The 13,433-nt window shown below is 43.5% G+C and overlaps 1 protein-coding gene across 3 annotated transcripts in view; it reads left to right on the forward strand.

Moving 5' to 3' along the window:
• The first annotated feature begins 921 nt into the window (after positions 1-921).
• LOC134336607 (E3 ubiquitin/ISG15 ligase TRIM25-like) overlaps positions 922-13,433 on the forward strand; it is a 40,544-nt gene continuing 28,032 nt past the window's right edge. For all 3 annotated transcript variants that reach the window (XM_063030934.1, XM_063030935.1, XM_063030936.1), the window contains exon 1: positions 922-1,891. In XM_063030934.1, coding sequence (XP_062887004.1) covers positions 1,307-1,891 — 585 coding nt within the window. In that variant the 5' untranslated portion in view covers positions 922-1,306. The remainder of the gene's footprint in view (positions 1,892-13,433) is intronic.

Genomic DNA, 13,433 nt, shown 5'->3' on the forward strand with positions numbered 1-13,433 from the left:
ATCCCTGTGCTACATCCACTCAGCATGTCCTGCCAACCTGCCAATTTTTTTATCCACACTATTGTTGCCTCCTGACTAAGAACATTTATTTTCTGAAATGATGTTCAATGTGGTAACTTGTTAAATGCTACCCGCATATCTACGAGAACTCTGCCCTCTTGCTCTCTCTTATCCGCAGCAAGTGTTACTTCTTCAAAGAACTCAGATAAATTGTTCATTGTTTTACCTTTCACCAAACCCTTTTAACCTTACCCAAGTAATTTAAACTCGCTATAATATCAGCAGCAGGTTCTAACATTTTCCCCCTCTGACAGATAACTAGCCTGTCATTCGTGGCCTTCCCACCCCTGTCCCCACTCTCTTTTGTGAATAGATGAGTCATATTGCCCATTTTCTAATTCCTAAATCTGGTAAATCTGGAAAGTTAAAACCATTACATCCACTGTCTTCACCAGCCACTTCTGGAATTAAGTATGTCAATATGCAAAGACTGACACAGACCACAGGCTTTGGCAGTTTGCTCTGTGCTGACTTCCCTGGTGATGGTAATTTTCCAAAATGCTTTCCTCCCCTCCACTCGCCAATTTAAAACTCGTTCTTTGATGCTCCCCGTAGACAGATGTAGGAATAAGTGTTTGGCTCTCTGTCCATTGGCAGTCAGACCCCTGTCACTGATTTATCGATGGTCTCCTTTTAAAGAATGAGTTTACAGTAAAATCAAATCACATCTCTAGGGGTTCAATTAATTTCTCAATTAGTTTCTCCTTTTCAATTCTAAATGCCTTTTTTTCCAGCGTGTTTGAAGTTCCTCATCAACTGTTGCTTTCTGGCCTAGGAGAGGGTTAACAGTTCCACCCCCAGCAGAATTTGATGGCATTGACCCCTCCCCGGTCGGCAGCTGAGACCATTTATATTGTGGCATTCTGTGCGTGGGGGAAGAACTCATGCAGCGGTGCAGTCAATGCCCCTTTAAGCTGTTGCTGCTGGGATAACAGGCGCAGATGTCACTCTGATAAAACCTAAAGGAATGTTGGTAGCTGGCTTGTGTAACTGAGTAAGTTAAGGGTGGGGCTTCTTGATTATGCTGTAACAGGGCTTTTTGTGTAAAGATTTAAATAGGAAAAGTTAAAACTGAAACTTCTGCAGTTGCAAAAGGTTTTGAGTCAATGACATCAGTCTGTGCTACTGGCTTCTAGGTAGATCATTAATGAAAAATTACCGGAACCGCTCCCAGCTTTTCTTGTCAGTCTTCTGCTTGTCTGGACTGGCAAGGGTTGTTTTGGATGTTCTCTCTTTCCCCTGAGGAATGGCAGTGTCTAAAGTCTCTATTTCCGAAGCCAAGCTCTGTTGCGCCATCTGCTTGGACCTCCTCAAGTCTCCTGCCACCATTCCGTGCGGCCACAACTTCTGTATGGAGTGCATCGGGAGGTGCTGGCATCAGGATGGGAGATCGGAGACCTTCCGGTGCCCCCAGTGCCGGGAGACGTTCAACTCCAGACCTTCCTTGTCCAAGAACACCATTCTTTGTGAGATCGTGGAGGACTTCACCAACTCGGATTCCTCCTCCACCTCAAAGGATGCCACCGGCCCGCAGGATGTCCTCTGTGACTTCTGCACTGAGCAGAAGCTGGAAGCAGTCAAGTCGTGCGTGGTTTGCATGGCCTCCTTCTGCCAGCTTCACCTCTTGCCCCACGCCAGCAACCCGGTCTTCAAGGACCACCGGATCATCAGTCCCATCAGGGATATCGAGTCCAGGAAGTGCCCAAGCCACCGGAAACCGCTGGAGGTCTTCTGCAGGACCGACCAGACGAGTGTGTGCTGCTTGTGCGCCATCAACGAGCACAGACAGCATGAGACAGTGTCCCTGGAGGAACAAGTCAGCGAACTAAAGGTATACATTTTAAAGCCTGCTGCATGCGCAGTAGGACAAGTTTGTACACTAGTTTTAAGGAAAGAGAGTAAGTTAACCCTTTGTGACTTAGGAGTTCGAATCTTCCTGTGTGATGACAGCATTGAAAATATTGTACTAATAGCATATAGAAACAGTTACATTCTAGTTAACCGCAGAGACCAAGTGACTCAGGGAGCAGCATCATTTGAAAGGTCTCAGCCTGAAACAGTGACCATTTATTTTCTTCCATGGATCTGTTTGAACTGCATTTTGTTTCCGCAGAATTTTGTTTCATAGTCATACTTTATTGATCCCGGGGGAAATTGGTTTTCATTACAGTTGCACCATAAATAATAAATAGTAATAACACCATAAATAGTTAAATAGTAATATGTAAATTATGCCATGATATAAATCTCACTGTTGTAGGACTATATCAGGCATACAGCATGGAGAGCTACTTCAGCCAAACTCGTCCAAGTCCATCTGCCTGCGTTTGACCCATAGCCTCTAAACCCCACCCTTTTCATTTACTCTAAATACCTTTGAAACGTTGCTAAGGTGACTGTCTCAAGCACCATTTCTGGCAGCTCATTCTAAATACGCATCACCCTTTGTGTGAAAAAGCTAAACCAGAATCCCTTTTAAATCTCACACCTTTGATTTTAAACCTGCCATATGCCCCCATTGTTTTAGCAGCCACTCCCAAGATAAAAAATCACGTGCTTTCACCTGTCTATGCCCCTAATGATCTTATGTACCTACAGTATATCAGGTCACCCTTCAATCTCCTACATTCCAGGGAATAAAGTCCTTATCTCTGCAAACGCTCCTTGTACGCACAAGTTCAGGCAACAACCTGGTAAGTCTTTTCTGCAATCTTTCCTGTTTGACAACATCTTTCCTGTAACAGATTGACCAAAACTATACGTAATACCTCACATGAGGTGACAAATACCTGAACCTTGTCACATACTGGTTAACCGGTATATAACTACTCTTCCTTATTTCAGATTTTCAGACAAAGTAATAGCTTTCCCCCTTTTTTTTTGTAATTTATTTTTTATTGAATTTCATCATCAAACAAACATTTCCACAAGATGTATTTCAGATACTGTACATATATATCATACAATCATATTTGTCACAAATCTCCACAATATTTATCTGAGGAGAAAGGAGAGGAAAGAAAGAACAATCGAAAGAAGAAAACTATGTACAGAGTAGGGAGTGATTTTTTTTTACAACATATTCATTGACTTGTGAGACTAAAATCAGGCCTATGAGGTGTTATGTAGTTAAACCATTTTGGCCAGTATGAATAAAATTGTTCCAACTTACGACTAACAGATGCTGTATTCTTCTCCATTTTGTAAATGTCCATTGTAATTTCCATCCATACATTTAAAGTTGGGCTCTCCTGAGATAACCATTTCCTGGTAAGGGTCTTTTTACCAGACACGATTTTCAACCATTCTTGAGGTATAAACCCAAAATATATGGTCTTACCTTCCAAAGGTATTTCACATTTAAAGATGTCTTGTAGGGCATTATGTATCCCACTCCGATAGTCTTTGATAACGGGGCATTCCCAGAAAATATGATAATAGTTTGCATTTTGATTTCCACAATTTCTCCAGCAAACAGAGGGGTTACTATCATAATGGGATTTCTGAGAGGGTGTAATAAAATATCTTATCAAGTTTTTCCACCTGAACTCCTTCCATTTCTGTGAACTGGTACACTTCCATTGATACCTCTATATTATTGTCCAGTCGTCCTCAGATATTATTATCCCTCCTTCCTTCTCCCATTTTGCTTTAATGCGTGAAGTTGAATGTGTTTTAAGATTTGACAAACCCTTATACACGCTTGAAATTATTCTACTACCGTTGTCTGAATTATATGCTTTTCTAAATAGCTCTATCAGACATGTATTTGCCTTGGTTACATTTTAAACCATCCTATTAACATACTATCGCATCTGTAAATACTGGTAAAAGTCTTGTTTTTCTAATAAGTGTTTCTCTTTGAGCATTTCAAAACTGAACAGTGTTCCTTCTTTCATTATATTGCAAATAGCTGTTATTCCTTTAACTGTCCAGTCCTTAAATCTAGCATCCAGTTTATTCGGTGTAAAATCCGAGTCATATGCACACCATTTAAGAATTGCAATGTCTCTCTCTAGTTTATATTTTATAATAGTTTTCCATATTTTAAGAGTCCATTTCACCCACGGGTTGTCAATATTATTTATGTAACTTCGTAGGCTGTTATCAGCCAAAATTGCCTGTATGGGGATGGAAAGTATCCCCTCCTCAATGTTTTTCCATTGAGTGTCGTATGATGGGTTGCACCAGCATATCACAGCTCTCAACTGTGCTGTAAAGTAATAATCTCTAAGAGAAGGTAGGCCCCATCCCCCCTTTTCCTTGGCTAATTGCAAAGTTTTGAGATGAACCGTAGGCCTTTTACCTTGCCATATATATCTTGATAGCATCTTGTTCCATACATTGAATTGATTTTGGTTAATCTCTACTGATAGGGTCTAAAAGAGATATAGTAGTCTGGGCATTTTAATAGATTCAATCCTTGAACTGAGACCAAGAAAAGGAATTAGGTTCCATATTGTTATATCTTCCTTAATTTTTTTATATATAGGCTGATAATTGCATTCTGATAATTTTGCCAAATCTTTTGGCACGGTGATGCACAAATATTTGACGGACTCTGTTTGCCATGCCCAAGGATATCTACTTTCAATTTCTCTTGGTGGGCTATAGTTACATGAAAGTAGTTGGGTTTTATCTATGTTGATCTTGTATCCTGATAATTGGCCATATTGTTCAAAGGATTGCATCAATTTAGGTAAAGAGTATGTTGGTTGCCCTAGATAGATCAAAATGTCATCCATGTAACAGGCCAATTTATGCCCTGTCCCTTTAATAGTAATTCCCCTGATATCTTCATTTTGTCTGATGTATTGAGCTAATGGTTCCAGATATAATGTGAAGAGTAGTGGTGGCCATGCACAACCCTGTCTCGTGCCCCTTTCTAGGTTAAAACTATTAGATAAATATCCATTGATTTTAATCCTGGCAGTAGGATTGTCATATAGTGCCTGTATAGTTTTAATAAGTGTGTCATGTAGACCAAATCTATGTAAAACTTTGTAAAGAAAATTCCAATTAACCAAATCAAATGCCTTTTCAGCATCCACGCTTATCACTATTGCTTCAATTTCTTTTTTTAAATATGATCCATAATGTGAAGTGTCCTTCATACATTGTCTTGTGTTTGGCGTTGTTGTATGAAACCTGTCTGATCATTATGTACCAGTGTGGGTAGAAACCCTTTTAATTATTTGGCCATGATGGAGGTAAATATTCTATAATCCACATTAAGAACAGATATTGGTCTAAATGACCCACATTCCATTTTATCCTTGCCTTCTTTCGGTGTAGCTGAGATTATCGCCTCCTTCCAGCTGGGTGACATTTGTGCCATTTTAGGGCCCAGTTCAGTGTGGGGAGCAAAACAGGAATTAACTCATTTCTAAACTCTTTATATCACTCTGCCGTATATCCATCTGATCCTGGTGACTTGCTTAATTTAAGCCTACTAATTGAAGTTTTTAGTTCAGCTTCAGTTACGTCAGCAGTCATCGTTTTATTTTGTTCTTTGCTTAAAGTGGGTAACTCTACAGAATTCAGGAAGGTATCAATTTCGGTTATGCTTCTCCCTGGAACTTTGGAATACAGAGTTTTGTAAAACATTTCAAAAGCTTCTTGAATTTCACTTAGCTTATTTTTTTATCACTTTTGTTCTTGGATCCCTAATTCTATGAATTGTATTTTCTGCTATTTTTTTTTTCAGTTCCCACGCCAGTATTTTCATAGACTTAGATCCACTTTCATAATGTCTCTGTTTCAGAAACATTAAATTTTTTCTAATTTCTTGTGTAGCCAAACTATTAATTTCATTCCTAATTTTTAAAATTTCCTCTAGTGTATCCTGTGCCAAACTCAATTTCTGTTTTTTTTTCTAGTTCCTTCAGTTTATTTTGTAATTTCTCTAATGTTTTATTCCTTATTTTTTTCTTATATGAAGATATCGCTATAATTTTCCCTCTTAAGACAGCCTTCAGAGCATCCCATAGAATGGGAGGTGAAACCTCTCCATTATCATTGAATTCTAAGTAAAGACCAATTTCCTTTTTAATTTGTTCCTTAAAATAGGGATCATTGAGTGGACTTGAATTTAGTTTCCAAATAGTATTCTTTGGTTCCAAATAGTATTCTGGATGTTCCTGAAGATAAATCCAAGGAAGGCGACAGGCCCAGATGGCGTCCCGGGACTGCTTCTCCGGAATATGATATAGTTGGGATCACAGAGACATGGCTCCAGGGTGATCAAGGATGGGAGCTCAACATTCAGGGATATTCAATATTCAGGAGGGATAGACATGAAAGAAAAGGAGGTGGGGTGGCGTTGCTGGTTAGAGAGGAGATTAACGCAATAGAAAGGGAGGACATAAGCCAGGAAGATGTGGAATCGCTATGGGTAGAGCTGCATAACACTAAGGGGCAGAAAACGCTGGTGGAAGTTGTGTACAGGCCACCTAACAGTACTAGTGAGGTTGGGGATGGTATTAAACAGAAAATTAGAAATGTGTGCAATAAAGGAACAGCAGTTATAATGGGTGACTTCAATCTACATGTAGATTGGGTGAACCAAATTGGTAAGGGTGCTGAGGAAGAGGATTTCTTGGAATGTCTGCGGGATGGTTTTTTTGAACCAACATGTCGAGGAACCAACTAGAGAGCAGGCTATTCTAGACTGGGTATTGAGCAATGAGGAAGGGTTAATTAGCAATCTTGTCGTGAGAGGCCCCTTGGGTAAGAGTGACCATAATATGGTGGAATTCTTCATTAAGATGGAGAATGACATAGTTAATTCAGAAACAAAGGTTCTGAACTTAAAGAAAGGTAACTTTGAAGGTATGAGACGTGAATTAGCAAAGATAGACTGGCAAATGACACTTAAAGGGTTGGCGGTGGATATGCAATGGCAAGCATTTAAAGATCTCATGGATGAACTACAACAATTGTTCATCCCAGTTTGGCAAAAGAATAAATCAAGGAAGGTAGTGCACCTGTGGCTGACAAGGGAAATTAGGGATAGTATCAATTCCAAAGAAGAAGCATACAAATTACCCAGAAAAAGTGGCTCACCTGAGGACTGGGAGAAATTCAGAGTTCAGCAGAGGAGGACAAAGGGCTTAATTAGGAAGGGGAAAAAAGATTGAGAGAAAACTGGCAGGGAATATAAAAACTGACTGTAAAAGCTTTTATAGATATGTGAAAAGAAACAGATTGGTTAAGACAAATGTAGGTCCCCTACAGACAGAAACAGTTGTGCCTGTGATGGAGCTGCCTGTATCACGGGGAAGGTCGTGTCTGTGATGGAGCTGCCTGTATCACGGGGAGCATTGTGTCTGTGATGGAGCTGCCTATGTCACGGGGAGCATTGTGCCTGTGATGGAGCTGCCTGTATCACAGGGAGCATTGTGTCTGTGGAGCTGCCTGTATCACGGGGAAGGTCGTGCCTGTGATGGAGCTGCCTGTATCACGGGGAAGGTCGTGCCTGTGATGGAGCTGCCTGTATCATGGGGAAGGTCGTGTCTGTGATGGTGCTGCCTGTATCACGGGGAAGGTCATGTCTGTGATGGAGCTGCCTGTATCACAGGGAGCGTTGTGTCTGTGATGGAGCTGCCTGTATCACGAGGAGCGTTGTGCCTGTGATGAGCTGCCTGTATCACGGGGAGCGTTGTGTCTGTGATGGAGCTGCCTGTATCACGGGGAGCGTTGTGTCTGTGATGGAGCTGCCTGTATCACGGGGAGCGTTGTGCCTGTGATGGAGCTGCCTGTATCACGGAGAAGGTCGTGTCTGTGATGGAGCTGCCTGTATCACGGGGAGCATTGTGTCTGTGATGGAGCTGCCTGTATCAGGGGGAGCATTGTGTCTGTGATGGAGCTGCCTGTATCACGGGGAGCGTTGTGCCTGTGATGGAGCTGCCTGTATCACGGGGAAGGTTGTGTCTGTGATGGAGCTGCCTGTATCACGGGGAGCGTTGTGCCTGTGATGGAGCTGCCTGTATCACGGGGAGCGTTGTGTCTGTGATGGAGCTGCCTGTATCACGGGGAGCATTGTGTCTGTGATGGAGCTGCCTGTATCACGGGGAAGGTTGTGTCTGTGGAGCTGCCTGTATCACGGGGAGCGTTGTGTCTGTGATAGAGCTGCCTGTATCACGGGGAGCATTGTGTCTGTGATGGAGCTGCCTGTATCACGGGGAGCGTTGTGTCTGTGATGAAGCTGCCTGTATCATGGAGAAGGTCGTGTCTGTGATGAGCTGCCTGTATCACGAGGAAGGTTGTGTCTGTGATGGAGCTGCCTGTATCACGGGGAAGGTTGTGTCTGTGATGGAGCTGCCTGTATCACGGGGAGCGTTGTGTCTGTGATGGAGCTGCCTGTATCACGGGGAGCATTGTGTCTGTGATGGAGCTGCCTGTATCACGGAGAAGGTCGTGTCTGTGATGGAGCTGCCTGTATCATGGGGAGCGTTGTGTCTGTGATGGAGCTGCCTGTATCACGGAGAAGGTCGTGTCTGTGATGGAGCTGCCTGTATCACGGGGAGCATTGTGTCTGTGATGGAGCTGCCTGTATCAGGGGGCGCGTTGTGTCTGTGATGGAGCTGCCTGTATCACGGGGAGCGTTGTGTCTGTGATGGAGCTGCCTGTATCACGGGGAGCGTTGTGTCTGTGATGGAGCTGCCTGTATCACGGGGAGCGTTGTGTCTGTGATGGAGCTGCCTGTATCAGGGGGCGCGTTGTGTCTGTGATGGAGCTGCCTGTATCACGGGGAGCATTGTGTCTGTGATGGAGCTGGAACTCTCTGCAAGCCTGGACCTTGGAGCCTCCATACCAAGCAGTGATGGCAGTTGAGTCTAATCTCTGCACTTTACCATACCGATTCACACCACCCCAGCGATCCAAGCAAGAATCATGTGCAGAATCCTGCTGGTTTCATAGTTGTGGTTGTACTTGTCCATCAGAGAACAGAGCTCTCTCTGAGGGCAGTTCATTGGCATGTGGGAGCATTTTGGATCATGGGGGAGGTGTTATGAAACCTCCCAATTCACTTCAGGAAGCTTGGGTTACAAGGAATGAAGGAATATCGAGACTGGGAAAATAACTATATAATACTTCAGCGTATTAGGGAAAACCCAAGTTGAATAAATAATTTAACAAAATCTGTCACTCAGATCAAAAGTTATAAAGTGAATCCAAGTATTTAGCTCTCATTAGCTTTGACTGTATAAGACAAGTTAGTTAAAGACACTCATCAAATTCGAACAAGACGGGTGGCGTATGCCACGTGCTTTCTTCACCCGAAAGAATGGCAACAGCTGCAAAGGTTGGTCAAGGGTTGTTCTTTGCAGGTGAAGGGACATGGGCTGATGGGAGGATTTTAAAACTGAGATTAGGAGAGTCCAGGGCAGCATGTTTCTGTTAGAGTGAAGGGCAGGCAGGCAGGATTGGGGAACCTCCGAATGTTGAGGGATATTAATGCTTTGGTCAGGAAAAAAGTGGATATAGGTTAGGTAGGCAACTGGGACTGAGTGAGTCCCTTGTGAGTGAGAGAATTAGGAGTGTACATAAGGAGGAGATTAGGAGATACCCTTATACATAAGGCAAAGGGGAGTCATACTGTAAGAGATTAATAACAAAAGGATAAATGGGGAGAGAGTAGGTTCGATTTTAAAAATCAGTGTGATAATCTATCTGTAGAGCCATGAGACATGGGTGAGGCCTTAACTGGGCAGTTCGCCCCTGTATTTATGATGGAGAAGAGTGTGGTTACTGCTGAGTTCAGGGAAGAGAGCAGTGATATAGTGAAGCACATTGATGTTACAAAGGAGGAGGTGCTGGCTCTTGAAGTGCAGAAAGGTGGATAAATCCTTGGGCCTGCACAGCTATATCATGTTGTTGGAACAAATGGAGGAGATTGTGGGGACCTGGCAGAGATTTTGTATCACCATTAGTCACAGGTAAGGTACAGGAAGGCTGTAAAATGGCTAAGAAAGATTGCAAGGCCAAGCCAAAGGACTCTAGGCCAGTGAGATTTACATCAGTGGTGGGAAAATTACTGGGATCTGCGGAATGCGATTTATTTATATTTGGAAAGGCATTGACTGATTAGGGAGAGTCCACATGGCTGTGTTCCTGGGAAATCAGGTCTCACAAATTTGACTGAGTTTTTTGAGAAGGCAGTTTAGGATTAATGGGTGCAGACACGAGGAAATCTGCAGATGCTGGAAATTCAAGCAACACACTCAAGAAATAGTGGTGAACGCAGCAGGCCAGGCAGCTTCTATAGGAAGAGGTACAGTCGATGTTTCAGGCCAGGACCCTGCGTCAGGAAGGGTCCCGGCCTGAAATGTCAAATGTACCTGTTCCTATAGATGCTGTGTTCACCAGTATTTTTTGTAGGATTAATGGGGGTAGGGCAGTAGGCATCGTTGGCATGGACTTGAGCAAGGCCTTTGACGAGGTCCCGCGTGGAAGGCTATTCCTTGTGATGCAGGGTAAGATACGAAATTGGATACATAATTGACTTGGTGGCAAGAAGCAAAGGGTGGATATGGAGGATATGGAGTGGAGGCCTGATGTGCTACAGGGACTAATGCTGGGTCTTTTATTGTTCATCATGTATGTTACTATTTTGGAAGAGATTGTATGTGGCACGATTAGTAAGTGTACAAAGTACACCAGAATTGGTGGTAGAACAGTGAAGAAGGTCGTCTAAGGTTACAACAAGATCTAGATCAACTGGTAAAGTAGGTCAAGGAATGACGGATAGAATTTTACTCAGGCAAGTGTGAAGTGAGCAGGACGTGAGGTGAATCTCAGGGCCCTGGGGAGTGTCGAACAGAGAGATCTTGGGGTACAAGTACACAGTTCTCTGAAAGTGGTGACTCAGTGAGACAGCTGGTGAAGAAAGCATGTGGCATATTTAACTTCATCAGCTGAGGCAATGCGTATAAGGGTTGGAATGTGGTGTGACAATTGTAGAAAACATTTGGAGTATTGTGTGAAGTTCTGGTTGCCCTGTTAGAGGGAGAAGGTATTTAGGCGAGGAAAGTGCAGAAAAGATGCACAAGATTGTTGCCTGGACTGGAGGGCTTACTCTACAAAGAAAAATTGGATAGGCAGGGACTGATTTCCCAGGAGTGAAGGAGTTTGAACTATATCAAATCATGATGAGTGTAGATCAGGTGGATAGTTGCAGTCTTTTTTCTCAGGGTGGGGGAGCCTATAGGTTTAATGTGAAAGGGGAAGGGTTTAAAGGGAACCTAAGGGTCAAGTTTTTCACACAGGCTGGTGGGTATATGAAATGAGCAGCCAGAGGAGGTGGTGGAAGTGAGTCAATTTCAAAGGAATTATTGCAGGTACACAGATAGGAAAAGTTTAGAAGGATATGGATCAAATAGAAGCCATCGAGATTAGCATGGACAGACATCTTGGTCAACATGGGCAAATTGGGTCATATGTCTATGCTGTGTAACTCTATGAATCTAATCTACAGTTAAAATTAAGAGGGCTGATGGAAACTTAAGGAACTTGGCGATCTATTAAAGTGCGGAAGGTGTCAAAGAGGAAAGAGTTTTGGGGTGATGGGAGGGCTGGTGGTATTCAGAGTGTGGAACTTCAGTTAGTTTCAGATGGTCATGAGGGAGAGTGAGGTCAGGAGGAGGAATCCTCAAGTGATCGATGTCTCAGAGAGAAGATGGTGAAGGTTGAGTGTGTGAGGAGGTCAGTGTGACATTGAGAATGTGAAGCTGGATATGTTGGTGAACTGTGAACTGTTGCAGGGCAGGGCCCACGGATGGTGTGTGTGACTGGGAGTTGGGATACAGTGACTAGTTTTAGTGAAGTTGTACAGTGGTCACATCAAATTGGGGGAGCCCACAGTAAATAGCCAGGGCAGGGAGGCAGGGCCATGGAGGAGGGGCTTGGCAGATGGTGACTGAGATTGAGTAACACAGCCTGAAACAGGCACCTTGGCCCAGTGAGTCAATGCTGACCATCAACCACCGATTCACACTCACCATACACTAATCACATTTGATAAATAGGCTTAATATTGTCTTGTGTATCGAGCTACAGTGAAAGGCTTGTCTTGCATACTGTTCATACAGATCACTTCATTACACAGTGCATTGAGGTGGTACAGGGTAAAACAAATAACAATGCAGAATAAAGTGTAACAGCTGCAGAGAAAGTGCAGTGCAGGCAGACCGTAAGGCACAAGGGCATACTGAGGTAGATTGGGAGGTCAATTGTCTTACCTTAAGGAAACAATCCAAAGACTTATAACAGTGGGTTAGTAGTTGTCCCTGAGCCTGGTGGTACAAAGTTCAAAGTAAACTTTGATTATGCTGGCTGCTTTATGGAGGCAGTGAGAAGTGTAGACAAAGTCCAAGGTGGGGGAGACCAGTTGCCATGATGTGCTGGGCTGTGTCCACAATTCTTTGTGCCCATTCCCATCAGCTCCATGCATATTCTACCACTCACAACATATTAGGTGCTATGTGCAGCAGCTATTTAACCCACTGACCTGCAGGTCATTGGAATGTGAGAGAAAACCGGAGTATCCTGAGGAAACCTGCAGAGAGACTGTGCAAACACCACATGGCTAGCAGCAGAGGCTTCGGCTTGAACCCAGTCTTGTTGATGGAAAACTATGGCTGCTCCACAAGAATTCCAAATGCAACCCTCTGCAAATTGCCGTGTTAGCCATAAACTTTCTTAACTCTCTTAGACCTTAAGACCATAGGACATAGGAACAGAATTAGGCCATCTGGCCTATCGAGTCTGCCCTGCCATTCAATCATGACTGATTCTTCCTTCCTCTCCTCCTCAACCCCAATTCCCGGCCTTCTCCCCGTAACCTTTGGTGCCATGTCCAATCAAGAGCCTATCAATCCCTGCCTTAAATACATCCAATGACCTGGCCTCCACAGCTGCACGTGGCAACAAACTCCACAAATTCACCACCCTTTGGCTAAAGAAATTACTCTGCCTCTCCGTTTTGAAAGGGCACCCCTCTATTCTGACGCTATGCCCTCTTGTCCTAGACTCTCCCACCATGGGAAACATCCTTTCCACATCTACTCTGTCTAGGCCTTTCAACATTCAAAACATTTCAATGAGATCCCCCCTCATCCTTCTGAATTCCAGAGAGTACAGACCCAGAACCATTAAATGTTCCTGGTATGTTAACCCTTTAATTCCTGGAATCACCCTGTGAACCTCCTCTGGACCCTCTCCAATGCCAGCACATCTTTTCTAAGATAAGGGGCCCAAAACTGTTCACAATACTCAAGGTGAGGCCTCACCAGTGCCTTATAAAGTCTCAGTATCACATCCTGGCTCTTGTATTCTAGACCTCTAAATAAATGCGAACATGGCATTTGCCT

This window comes from Mobula hypostoma, chromosome 22, assembly GCF_963921235.1.
Source record: "Mobula hypostoma chromosome 22, sMobHyp1.1, whole genome shotgun sequence".
In the NCBI taxonomy this organism is placed as follows: Eukaryota; Metazoa; Chordata; class Chondrichthyes; order Myliobatiformes; family Myliobatidae; genus Mobula; species Mobula hypostoma.